We start from the raw sequence: 14,363 nt of genomic DNA, 5'->3' as shown, positions 1-14,363 counted from the left end.
AAACAACTTACACGAAGGAATGAAAGAAGTAGCCGAGTGGATGAAGCACAGCCGTCTGAAACTGAATTCAGACAAAACTGAAGTCCTAATCTTAGGTACCTCCCCCTCCGCATGGGACGACTCTTGGTGGCCAGAGGCCCTTGGAAAAGCACCCATCCCGACGGACCACGCACGGAACCTGGGCGTCATCCTGGACTCCTCACTCTCAATGACCAGACAAGTCAACGCTGTCTCATCATCTTACTTCAACATTCTTCGCATGCTCAAAAAAACATTTCGCTGGATCCCCACCGAAACTAGAAAAATGGTCACTCACGCACTGGTCACGAGTCGCCTGGACTACGGAAACACCCTATACGCCGGTTCCACCGCAAAACTCCAGAAAAAACTCCAACGCATCCAGAACGCCTCAGCCAGGCTCATACTAGATATCCCGCGTAAAGAACACATCTCTGGTCACCTGAAAAACCTCCACTGGCTCCCCATAAATAAGAGGATTACCTTCTGCCTCTTAACCCACGCACACAAAGCACTTTACGAGCTTGGACCCGAATGCCTCAACACACGACTGTCCTTCTACACCCCCTCCCGTCAGCTACGATCCTCCAACCAAGCCCTTGCCACTGTTCCTCGCATCAACAAAGCCACCATGGGAGGTAGATCCTTTTCCTACCTGGCAGCCAAAACCTGGAACTCACTTCCCACTCACCTTCGCCTTACTCAGAACCACCTAGCATTCAGAAAGCAACTTAAAACTTGGATATTCGACAAGTAATCTCCCCCCTTCCTCAAGCGCCTTGAGACCCTATGGGTATGTAGCGCGCTATATAAATTTCTGACTTGACTTGACTTGACTTGAGATTTCCGTACTAACCAAGATTATTATTCAGGCACAATATTTAACCACACACATGATAAAAAAAGGTATTTAAAATATTCTAAGAAGTGACTAATAAAGACTCCATTGAAACTTTTTCATAGCATTCTCATTATTTTTGTAATCAACTGGCAGCGTTCTTTAAAGGCAAAGTTCAAAGTCCAGAATGGATATTGAAGCCTTGATTAGAACTACCAGTGCTATTAATTTAGTTTTACCATCCACTCTCCAGAGCCTTCTTGTAATGTCCCTCCTAGTTACTGGTCCGAATCGGAAGTTCTAAACGTAGACTCTTTTCAGGTTTTATGCTTGCTACACTATTCCATTAATGGAAATTGACTTTTTATTATGCCGTAAAATAATCTGCCTAGATCGCTTCACTCCTTAAATGCATTTATTTCAAACGTTCCAAACTGAGCCACATAGCTTTCTTTCTTCTGGCCCATGGAATTCCTTTCCTTTTATTTGTAATCAGTTACTTTTCAAAGTATATTTTGTTAAACGTTAAAAACTCATTTATTCAACATGTTATTTGCTTGTGCTTTAACTGTCCACCTTCACACAGTGCACTTTATAAGATCTTATTAACTTCCCTATATGCTCTTATGTTGTCTACCCAGTTAATTTCATTGTACTCTGAAGTGACTGCATAAAGATATGTGAGTATTTTACAAAACATCCAAACAATTTCAAAAAGAGGTGGTTTAGATAATAAAAAAAATAACATTTTGAGTTTTATATTTTTCTTATCATGTTTTGCTTTGTGAAAGATTAACACTAAATGGACATGGGATAAAAAGTAACTCCAACTCAGAGAAGTAGAAAACAGTAATTAAACATGGCAAGTCCTAAATTCTTGCCTTTAAATGATTATTGGTCATATTACCTCTCTTAGAGATACTGACTCTTCCTAACTCCAATGCTAGAAATACCTTCCTCAGACTCTAGATCAAGAAGGAACCTCTCTTTCTGGATGTCTCAATGGGACAATATTTTGCAAACAATATTTATCTATGTCATGATATTTTGGTATATGATGTTCTGACACATAACCCACTTTGAACCAGACTTCAGTCAGGTCTTTCAAGCTCTGGTCCTAGAGCACTTAGATTGTGGCAACACCCTTCTCACCAGTATCTCAGACCATCACTACATAACACTGAAAATTGACCTTCACAGTGAAAAGCAGCATGCAAGGTGCCAGAAAGTATGACCAGCTCACTTCTAATGGAAATGTTTCTCACTACAAGCTCAAACAACATTCGAGATCCACTGCGTCAGCCACTGGAACGATTTACATTGAACAATCAGTGGATCTAAAGACAATTGTTCTCCAAGCCCCAATATTTTCATGAAGAGATGTGATGCCTCCAGGAGAAGGTGAATTCATCTTTTGAAACAGAAGAACTTAAGGAATTACTACAATTCCTGTGTTAGTCATGAGCCAGCAATCCCTAACCGCGTATGATCAGGAAACCAAGGCAGAACTCTTTGACATTGTTAATGTAATATCATTGAGACAATTTTCATTACGAACATATCTGCTGTATACTTAATTATAAATTGGTTGCTGGTTTCACTGGTACCGTGTTTGTGTCTGTATCACACCATAGACTTTTAACTTCATTCAATGTTGTGGTATTTCCCAGAGTAAATCAAGCATTCTGTAGTATATGAGAAAAGTGGTCCAATTTTATATAAAATATTCTTATTACGTTTGATCAGTTGTTGTTAACAGTTGATACATTTCATTCCAGTGCTACGTTTGCCCCTGTAGTAATTTGGGGGTTTTGATTATTAAAAACATGTTATATAAATACAAAAGAAATTGTAAACTATTAGTTTCAAAAAGTTGCATACTTGTCCTACTTTGTAACTTACCAGCTGTGTTTTTTTAATTTGAGTTCATAGTATACCTCAAATACTTGATAAATGCTTCCTCAACTTTAGTATTCACCTCTCCACAATAATCTCCCTCTCTAGGAGGTTCATTTTGCTCCCCTTGTCTTTCAATGACTGGCATTTACTATTGTCAAGTAGTCCTGGTATTCTTTCTTTGGAATCCATTTTAAAGAGGCAGTCACCATTAATCTATTGGTAATAGTGTTAGTCCTGTTGTTCCTCAATGTCATATCGACTGATTGTTTGCAAGAGCTGCATCACCATCATACTCTTATTTACAATGAAGGGTTCACATTTCTACTTCTAGTCTGATTATTTTCTCCTTTACAAACTTGTAAACCCACTTGTTCCACTCAGCCGCATTCATCGGACAACTTGTCTATTTACCATTGGGATGGTCATGGGTACTAACATGGGCACTTACATGGCCCCTCCATATGCAAATATCATTGTGCATTACTATGAAAATAAACATCTGATGATGACTCCAGAGTGGAGCACCAAAATCAAAAGAAATTGGGTGAATGATTATGGATGATGTGCTCGGATTATGTCCTGGGACACTAGAAGAATTGGACAATGTAGGTGTTATATTTTTTATATTTAAAACAAGCAAGCTACTGTGATAAATTGCCACCGGAGTGAGGTGAACCAGGGGAGCATATTTATGATACGTTCTTTTAGCCCAAGGATGTTACTCTTCATACAGACATGTTGGCAGAAGATTTCATCACAATCCAATAAATGAGCAGTATCATCTTCTGTTGACTAAACTTTTTTAAATTTCTCTTTATTTTTTCACATGGAGATCTGTGCCCCAATTGCGGAGACCTCTGTTTACTTGTGAAAAGGTACTAGTAGTAAATTTAAGTTTTACTCCTGTCCCTGTTTCAGGGGGTGGTGAGATGCAAGTCTACACTTTGTAGTACATGGACACTCGGAAATGGAAAATAGCCAAAAGTGGTACATTTACTACAAGGTATAAGAGTACATTTACAGGTGTAGATTTAATCATGTGTAAATTTTCCTTTTTTGAATAGGTCCCATATATTTTTAATGTCAAAGACGAATATCAGACATTACAACAAAGGGCTTTATATAGCATGCCTTTACCTCGCAGAATTACAAAGTTTTGATCTTTACAATGAATTGTAATATTACGCAGGTCTTTACAACGCATCCTGTGCCCCACAAATTTTCACTGACTGGTACTGGTAGTAACTGACTAACCCTGGACTCTCTCTAACCAGACCCAGGGCCAATGTTATGCTGAAAACACACTACATTGAATACAGTGAAGGCACCTACATACACTAGGGTACACTACCAGTTAGGGTACCCCTATGATTGGCATGACCTCCCCTATAAGGCCCTAGTAAATATTAGGGCAGGGGGGTTGATCCTTCCTTTTAGTCCCTAGTATGTAATAGGGCATAACACGTTAGAGTCCAGTAGCCTTTCTGCACTTGCATGTGTGCACTGCTGAAGCCCGAGGTCAGTTTAAAAGCAACCCTGTGTTGCAGGACTGATATTAAAATGCAAATTGTGTTCAAACTTGAATTTGGTATAAGGGGCACTCAGAAATTAATAAACTACAATGTTTGGGCATATTAGGTGCCGCCAGGGTTGCCCCAATGTGTCTTCGGGGATTGGGGGTCAGGTACTTATAAAGAGGATCCGTATAGAATTTTTTTATATACCCTGGGGTTAGTGAAATTGCCCATTTCACTCCCATATTGTAGTAAAGTGTTTCCCAAAAAAGATTTTTGTGTTAGGAGCACTGTGAAGTGGGGATCTGCAATATTTTGACATATTCAGAACCCCTAGAGTCTTACTTAGGTATTCCAAGGGTGGGGGTCCTGTAGATATAAGCAGGGTCCTTATAAGACATGTTTATAAGCCCTTGGTGTTGGAGCAATTACCCCGTTCATTTCTTCCATTGAAGACCCCCAGCCCCAGAGGTTAACATGGCAAGAAGTTATTGAATAATAACTGAAGACTGGGAAGTCAATAGAATATGTATCAAGGACTCAGTAGAATGGTATTGATAAATCCAACAATATGCTATTGTTGAATCTACTCAAAAATGTACAGACTAGAAGTTGTAAGACTTTCAGCCTTTAGTTAAGTGGATTAGCCAGGCTCATGCTTGGTGTATCCAACAAGGGCTCCATCACGGTCAGCTTTAAACTTTGACTTTGTCCCGGTCAGAGGCGACTAAATTTCCAGAAGTGGCACTATTGGTTTCTAAGCACTAGAAAGTGTTTAATCTTTAAAAATTCATATCTCTTGTTTCCTACAGTGGTTTGGTTTTATTTTGGTGTCATTTTAAAGCTAAAAATGTTTCTTATCTTTATAAATTAGTGGTGGATATTTATTGTTTGTTGAGCCTTAAATATCTACTGAATTGCTGTTGTTTTTGAAAACTTTACATACCAATCTCTGAAGTTAAGCCTGCCCGCTTGCAGTCAAGCTACCAAGGGTTGAGCATGAAACAAACATTTCTGAGACCAATTCAGAGCCCTGGTTTGATTAAGTTGCCTTATTGACAGAGGTAGATGTACATTTACCTCTACCAATAATCAACTTTCCAGCACAGACATTCTCACATGAGGATCACCACTGTGTTGCTAAAATTAGGTCAGATTTTCCATAGCAAGAGAGTTTTTGTTTTGCTAACAACTTGGGCACTGTTTGACCAATCTTTACAAAGCTTTCCAGAAATGTTCATTTACCTCAGCTCATGCAATGTTTTGTACTGATCCATAAAGCAAGGGCTGGGAAAAAGAGGGGTTCCAAAATGAATTTGTCCACGCCTTTCTTCATGCAATTTCCCATAGGAATTGCAGAAAAAACTTAACAGAATTACACCAGATTTGTCAGAAGGCAAAATCTTTACTCACAATGTGTGCTTTTCATGATTTGCTGTAAATGGTTTGAGGCATTTTTCAGAAATTAAGGTTCAAATTCAAGTGATATATTGATAGTTAGCCCCCTGCAGTTCTGCAAATTAAGGAACAGAGCATTCTGATTGGTTAAGAGGTTTTTTTTTCCTATCAACCTCTTCAATAACATGGGGCCAGTAAGGTCCCTTGGGATCGAGCAATCTAACTTGTTGACTGCAACATTAGGGGATCGAGGACTCAGTCCCAGTATCCTGATTCAAAAAAATACAAGGGGGCAGGATAGGCCTACCCTTACTCGTTTGCCCTTTGGGGCCATAACAGTTTTTTGTTTGTTTTTGTGGCGTGGGTGCAATAGAAATGTGGTATGGGTGTGTGTTTGGGGCTGGCTACCCTGTAGGGTTGTCCATCCATGGGGGTTGGGTGCAGGACTGGCCGCAGGTCAAGTGCTGCATCCTATAATCTACTCTGCATGATTGAAAGGTATGCTCAGTGATAGTGTTGGGTAAATATGATAACAAAAAATAGAAATTCATTGAAAAAAAGGTTGAAGTAACGTCATGATCAGAAATTGTAACTTACTTTACAAAACAAATTGAAATTCGCAGAAAAAACAAAGGGTAAAGTGATGTTATAACTAGGTATGATAATAAGATCTTACTTTACATTTAAGAAAACACCCTGAAGGCCACTGAAAAAAACAAAGGTTAAAGTGATATTATAATTATGTGCGGTAATAATATCAAACTTTACGTTACAAAATACCTCTAGAGAAAAATGTGAAAAGACAGAATACATGTAGAAAAGGACAGGGATTCCAAACAACTGATGTAGCAGAAAATAATGTTTATTTGTAGGGTGCATTATAATCACACGTGTAGAGCGCACCCTCATATAATCCTTTGTCATATTAACGTGAAGTGTTAGGATTTCAAAATGTAATAACATGAGACGTGATGTGTTCAGACCATTAAATAGTAACTTGGAAAATTAACGTAGAAAGTGAAAGTAACTGGCAGAATTATTAATGTGAAGAAACACGTGTTATGTAACTCATCATCATTCATGTACTAAATGTGTTTATTAATCATGTCACTTTAACACCTTGCGTGTGGCGCCGATTTCCCCCCGGTGCTGGACATTCTATTCCTGGGTGTGGTTGTGACGGAACCATTCCGTCATCCGCACAGCTCAACCGTGAGGCATGACGGAATGGTTCCGTCACAAGCATCGAAGGGGTTAATGTAGGCAAATGCATTAATCAAAAGTGCCTTAATTTCCTATGCAATTTTGTAAAGCTCACATGTCATTTCCTTATGTTAGCCACATCTTGTAGGCCTGTAACTCATTTTCCCTGGAGGCCGTTGTCCTTCGTACAGGAAAAGCCTGGGGAACAAAGGACGAATGTAACGGGAAGAAGAACACTGTTGTCCCATGGAAAAATACCTTTAGGACAGTACCCAGAGCGGATGGCGTGGCCAGCACAGGGTCCTGGGAAAGTTCTCTTCAATCTTGTGTTGTTGGGAGTAGGGAAAGCACCATCTGCCTTGATGCAGGAAAATTTAGACTCATGCTCTCTGACACTGTATCCTGTTTCTTGAATTAATTGTTTTGTTTATTCTGCACTGATCAAACTGAACGCGCAGATTTGGCTTTATGCTGATTTCAATGTATTTCTACACTCTCATCTTGAGGTGTCTTTATGTCCAGTTATTTTTGGCTTTGTAATAAATTTACTAACCTTACGTAGTTGTCTGTGGTTACTATGTGTTCAGAGAAATTCCTTTTGAATTGATTGCCTATAATAACGACTTTCTCCCCTCAACGCTTGCATGCTGCTAAAAAGAACCGTCTGATTGTGATTCAAGAGGAAGTCTAGAGCTTGTGGGCCCGGCCGTTTGACAAACAATGGCAGAGCAAATAGGTCTTGAGATCCTATTGGCGTTTCCATTGTTTGTTTACACTGACACTTCAATGCACTTTGGGGCAGATCAACAAGAAAGTGCCGCAGCGCGGCACCGCAAGCCCTTTGGCTGCGCCACGCTGCGACACTTTCAGAGCACAGGAATGCAACATATCTACAATGAAATGTCACATTCCTGTGTTCTCCCCTGTCCTGGCACAGAAACAGCTGCCATGTGCCAGTGCAGGCACCCTTGCACCATGGTGCAAGGGTGCCTGCTCCATGGGGAGATTGCTTTTGTGAAGGAAGGGGCCCCTTCCTGCACGAAAACAATCAGTACAGGCATTTTCCTCTTTCAATGCGTGCTGTAGAATGCAGCACGCATTGAAAGAGGAAAAAAGAAGAGGAAAAATGAAAACATTTCTCCTCGTTTGCTTGGTTACGCCACCCCTATGGTGGCATAGTAAACGGATGCATTTCCATGTTTACGAATTCTTGTAAATCTGGAAATGCATCAGTGGACATGGGTGTTGCACCCACAGCAACATCCATGTACCGCCCCTAACACGCAAAGTGTTGCATGAACAGGGGCAATATTTACGCGCACAGGTTAAGTCACCAAGGGTGACTTTACCTGTGCTTGTAAATATCCCTTAGCAGGCTGCGCCGCCGGTGTGTCACGGAACGTGATGCACCGGCGGCGCATGGTGCTTGTAAATCTGCCCCTTTGTCTTTTATTTTTACTTCATCTGTCTAAAATTGCTGTTGGCCATGTAGAATCAAGGAAAGGAGGTAAAGAAAAAATGGCAGATGGTGCATTACAGAGTAAAATGCGTCTTTTCACACCATTTGAATTTAGGCGGGGTTTTCTTTGCATTCCCTCCCCTTTCTCACTGCTTTCTCCGATTACGTACACTAGGGAAAAAGAAGCTACTGTAGTTAGCGCCACCTAGTGGTCTCGCCACATTATCTACCTCAAAGAGGAAGAGGTCAAGTCTGCTTATACCTATGTAAACACATGATGTAACATGGCCCTTGTGGCAGTCCTGAATAAATAGCATTTGATTAGGTAACAGTAAAATAAATCAGATTTTAAACCACAAGTGATGATTGTGTGCTTTATATATGCTACATTTTGGTGCACAGAATTTTTGGGGGGTTAGTGAAAGGTTAGAAAAAAAACTTGCTTGATCCATACCAACAAGGTAGCATGCACCACATACTGAGCCCTCTTTACATCTAATTTTCAGGGATTTTTTTTAATAAATAATGGAGGCAGGTAGAAGTGCATGACAGGGCAGCATTTTCACTGAGTCCTAATACTAACAGCAAAGCTGAGGACTCATCTGCTGTTTGTTATGTCATGTCAAGGTAATTAACCCTGTTGTGTGTTTTTTACAACATAAGAACCGTATGATAATTTTATCAAGTTTCACTTCATTTGTACACATAGAAAAAATATTAATAAAAAATCAAATATTGGAATATCACAATGGACATTGCTGCAATAGTACCCATTTTTAATTTGTTGTAAGCCTTGCAAACTTACCGGCAGTGTCCTGTCCAATCTGATTTTTTTTAAATTGGTGCTTTTAGGTTTATTACGAATATTTGGGGCAACTGATGTTTGCGATGAGCCACCTGTATGCAAGCTGTGAGTGCGCCTTGGGCTCGGCACCCTTAATATTCTAATGTCTTGCAAATGGACTTGGGTCTTGAAGCAAATTTGGGACATATAGCTCACAGCTACGTATTAGGTTTGGCCTAAAGACAGATTTAGGGATCTTGCTAGCCTCATGTTTTCCACAAAAAACTTTAAAAAATACATACATATAGGTTTTTTTTTGTCAATCACGTAGGGCCTGATTTCACTAAAAGTAAAAAAAGTTAAAATGATGCTATAGTTAGGTGAAAATGTCAGTTAAAATGTAACATGTTAAACTAAAAATGTACTGAAATTCACCAGCTAGAGTCTACTGAATTGAGTAGAACGTGTGCCCCCACCACGCTCCGCTTAGAGCCACAAAGAGTTTGCATCATTCATGACAGGGTCAATGGCATCGCTGATAATATCGCAGACAACACTGGGAAAGTTGGAGGCATCTTCATCATAAACCGAGTACAATCCACTGGAATAACAAAGGTGTAAATGATGTTGAAGCCACTCACCCCCAGCTTTGTGAACAACTGACTTGAGAGGGACACCTAGTAATGACTTGGCAAACTTCAGACTTATAAAGACTTCAAGAAGTTGGATCTGACTGGAGAGCGGCGTTTAATAGCGGCTTGTGGCGCTGCAGCCTTGATAAAGTCTTGTCAAGAAGTTCAGTTTGACTCCAGAAGGGCTTCAAGCAATGACTTGGGGTATTGCAACACTGTCAAAGATATTTTTAGCAATTGCTTTTTACTAGAGGGGGGCTCTAGTTTTGAGCAACTGCGGCCCTGTTGAAGACTTCAAGCTGCTGCTTCTGACTGTAGAGGGACACATAGTAATGACTTGAATTAATATTGTTAAATGAAAGGCAAGACCTATTGAATTTGCCAAATCCTGTTTGTAATACATACTCCTTTTTTAGATTAAGGTTCCACTTTCTGAATAAGCTCTTGCTGAAATGTTGGCCAATCTTTCAAAAAGATGAACTCACATGACCTTCAGAGATCTAATCAAGAGGCTTTCTAGGTAGTGTGCTCATGAAAAATGCCACGATTGATTCATGATTCCTGCTGTTGTGACCTTTTCAAGTGACTGAGAAGCACAAGTCAAGGTCATGGACGGCACACAGAGCACATAGATCTTCTCATGACCAACAGCCCTTGAAGTCACTGACCTATCCATCGTAGGGGACACGGTGGACAACACGCTCCTGTTGAGAAGGCTGGAATAATGTCATAGCCGGATCATCGCACTCCTGTACTCAGCCGTTTCTTACCAACTACTGTGGAAAGATCGTGTCAGGCGGATCCTTCATACCCTCTGTGTCTGAGGTGGGCCCACGCATCATCCTTGTTGGGTTTCAGTTCACTATCAACAGACATCCATTTTTGCAACTACTAGGTCAATGCCACATTCGCAGAAGACCCTCACAATTCACTTGAACCATGAGCTCTTCTGTATGAGAGATCTCTGTAGAGCTGGGGATAGCCCTGAGATTCTATTTGTGGTTGCAACCACCTCATCTTCTGAATCCTTCTGTTGAACACCAGGTCATAGAACATCTCCTCCAACCTCCTTGACAGTAAAATATTTTTTACATTCTGAACTTTTGTTTGCTTGTCATGTCAAAGCCATAGGTAAGGTTATAAATCTCCACCCCTGCTTCATTTGAAGAATCCCAGGCTGGATTGACTCTACTAGCATGCCCGAGCCACCTAAGTAAATGTATTGCCAGGGTTCAAAGGCTAAATGACCAGATAGGGAGGACATGCCTGGAGGTAAGGAAATGCAACCACATCAAACCAGAGAAAGCCCCACTCAGACTTCTAGTTGATGCTAGGATCATAGGAAGGGTTCTCTGCACCACCCACAAAGATTATTTCTGGGATTTCAAGGAACTGGAGTGTGGTACACCCTCAATCTCAATCTGAGATCACAACCACTCACAAGCATTTCCAGAAGCTTCTGAGAACTCGACTCCTGCTCTTTCTTTCAACTGAAGCTCACACAGATTTTATGGGTTCTGACTGAAGAACATTGATCATGGTTACAAGCCATCCGAGTGGACTCTAACTTTCCTCCACTCTCTTTCCCTCTTTACTTCTTAATTATTTTTAATGCTCTGATCCAATATAACTGCCACCCATAGAGATTTATAAAACTTGCAAATAAAAAATGTACAAAAGAAAATATAAAATCAAGGCCTACACGTATGACCGCTACATTTTGAGAGTTCCCAATTGCAACTTTTTACGACTCACAAAATGCAATCTACTATTGTTTCTCAGACACTGTTTGTGATTCCCAATGGGTCGCAAACGTACCTGTCTCATCAATGTCCATGAGGCAGGGCACAATTTGCAACCCATTGGGAGTGGCCAGTAATCACAAGGATGGTGGCCATCTGGGGTCAGCAGACCACAATGTCTATGATTGCTTTTTAAAGCATTTTTTTTTAATTGAAATGCAGCCCGCTTTCCTTAAAGGGAAACGGGATGATTTCAAACAGAAAAATTAAAAGTTTCCTTTTAATTTTTCAAGAGTAGACAGTGGTCTGTGGGACCAATGCCTGTTCTTAAAAAATGTTGGCCCCCACATTCACAACGAGGAATGGGTCAGTTGAGGACCCCTTCCCATTTGTCAATAGTTTACCACCTCCTTCACAGATTCTGTAAAGTATGACTGTTTTGCGACTGCATTGCGGTCACAGGCTCTTACAAGCCCCTGCGACTCTCAGTTATGAAGGAACGCCATTAACATGCCTTTTACTAATAAAGACTTGCAAACCCTACTTTGCGTTTTGGTAATAAGTGACTGAATCACAAAATAGTGTTAGTACATTGTGAAAAGGCTATTTAGCAGTCGCAAATGGCCCGATTCACCATTTGCAGGCGCTGAAATCTTTTGTAGATGTGGCCCTAAGAATACTTTGAATAGCAAGAACAAAACCCAGGCAAATTTGAAGCAATCACATCATGGGTTAAACTAAAGGTCCACCAGGAACCGGGCATAGGTGATTGTCTGTTGTTTTTGAGGTGCTGGTATTGGTAACAGTTCTATGTATCCTCACTTGATCCCATCCCAAGCAGCATCCTCGTACTCTCTCCAGTACAATGGGAAGACAGGAGAAGGTCCAAACCCTTCCAAGGTGCCAGAAGGAGAGAAGGTTGGGCTCCTCAGTACAAAGGAAGAAAAGTGACTTAGATCACTATATGCCAGTGTGGGGTTGCTTGAGGGGGCTTCCTCTTCTGCCCCCCCCCTCCCTACGGAAGGATGCTCCTACCCTGTTCCTTCCAGGTGGCCACACAGCAGAACTCACAGGGTCCAGACCCATGTGGATCGCACAGGTTCTGGTCGTGGACCTACCTTCTCAGTCCACCAGTGACACCTCTAGACTGGCACCATCTTCCGCCCCCTCCAAGGCTGGAATCCACAATTGAGATTTAAGTCGAAACACGTCTATTTGTTTCAGCCCACATTCTGCCACTGTGACTAAGGACTTCACCAGCACACTGCTCTGGGTCGTCCCGGTCTCCCTACCCTCTCTACCACTCCTCTGATGCAGCTGTGAAGAAGTGTTAGATCTATTAACCCAAATAAGAAACAAAAACACAATAAATGAAAGACTTTGAATCAATGAAAGTAGGTTAACACCACCAAGTGGGCACACCTTCACACATGAACGGTGAAAGGAGCTGCAGTCATTACAAGTTAAAGAACCACCACCCTTCGGCATTCTCTGTGCCCCCACTCCTGGTCTCTGCCAGTCCTAAACCCCAATGCTGGAGCCTCATACCCCCTGTCGAGATGTACCCCACCCTTCTTTCATCAGCCAGGTCTGGTGGATCAGTGGACTAATGTGTCAACTAAAGGAGCCTGTGTTCGACCCCATGACCACAGGTTCAAATCCTGCGGTGTTCACTCAGCCTTTCATCCCTCCATGGTTGATAAAATGAGTACCATTGTGTAACAATAAACATCTGTTATTTAACGCCAAGATGCCTGCAGGTGAGCGTGCGCTTTACAAGTGGCACCTCATGTTATGTTACCCCCTACACTAGGCTGTTTCGTGGCTGGAGTTATCTACACAGATTCCAGTACACAGATATATTCCTGCACACACATGCACAGAGCAAGGGTAAGCATAGCAGACTATGGAGCAGGGGTTCACCTACTTGAGCAGGCACTCAGCAGAGGCCACGAGCAGCAGAAGCGGCAGCCACTCCATGCTTCTGTGCAATGTCCAGACCCTGGTGGAGGAGAGAGGCCCTCTGAGCCCGGACTCTGAGCCAGGCACAGGCAGGACTGCTTTTAACGCAGCACTCGCTGCCTTTCAAACGACTCTCACTGCCCGATAAGAGGTGAGAGCCGGAGCCACGCGGAACTTACGCAGGTGGCTCCTGATAAGCGCCTGGTGTGTTTGTTTCAGGGAGCAGAGAAAGAAAAATGTCTAGTTTTATTCAAACAACCCTGTGATAAGAGTGGACATGCTCAGCGGGAAGTTACAGCAAAACATTGCAAGGGCCGCATGCAAGGACGGGTGCCCATGGGAGGGGCGGGGAGGGTCCTTGGCACGAGGCTCTAACAGAGGCGGGAACTCCTGTCCCTGAGTCAGAGGAGCACCATTCCAGGGAGGGGAGCATACAAGCACATCAAAATGGTCTGAAATGGAGCTAATGGTGTATTCAGAGGGCACACACCCCACCGCCGGACCACAACTAGCCCCTGTCTGCTTGGTAAGGCGCCCGCCCTAGAGACGCACGGGGCTCATTCAGAGCCCGCCCCACCGGGGCCCCAGCCTATCACTAAACTCCATCATGGGCCCTATCCAAGGCTTAGCCTACAGAAGGCTTTCTGACCATATGGGCCCCACTTAATGTGGCAGTGCTGGACCCCAGCGGGGGATAGAACAGACGCGCCACCCTTCATGCCACCCTCCATGGTACCATCCATGCCACAGGCCACCCTCCACACCATCATCCTCGCCACACTCCATGAAAGCCTCTGCACCACCAACCATGCTACCCTTCATGCCACCACCCATGCCACCCACTACACCACCATCCATGCCAACGCACTACACCACCATCCATGCCACCCACTACACCACCATCCATGCCACCT

The 14,363-nt window shown here is 42.4% G+C and overlaps 1 protein-coding gene across 1 annotated transcript in view; it reads right to left on the bottom strand.

Moving 5' to 3' along the window:
* LOC147662666 (pepsin A-like) overlaps positions 1–13,585 on the bottom strand; it is a 114,879-nt gene extending 101,294 nt beyond the window's left edge. Inside the window, exon 1 of the mRNA XM_086950997.1 lies at positions 13,415–13,585. Within this exon, the coding sequence (XP_086807123.1) occupies positions 13,415–13,467 (53 nt within the window). The 5' untranslated portion in view covers positions 13,468–13,585. The remainder of the gene's footprint in view (positions 1–13,414) is intronic.
* Between the last annotated feature and the right edge of the window lie 778 nt (positions 13,586–14,363).

This window comes from Lissotriton vulgaris, unplaced genomic scaffold, assembly GCF_964263255.1.
Source record: "Lissotriton vulgaris unplaced genomic scaffold, aLisVul1.2 SCAFFOLD_275, whole genome shotgun sequence".
Classification (NCBI taxonomy): domain Eukaryota; kingdom Metazoa; phylum Chordata; class Amphibia; order Caudata; family Salamandridae; genus Lissotriton; species Lissotriton vulgaris.
The sequence above is the reverse complement of the archived record's forward strand: the minus strand, read 5'-3'. Positions and strand labels throughout refer to the sequence as shown.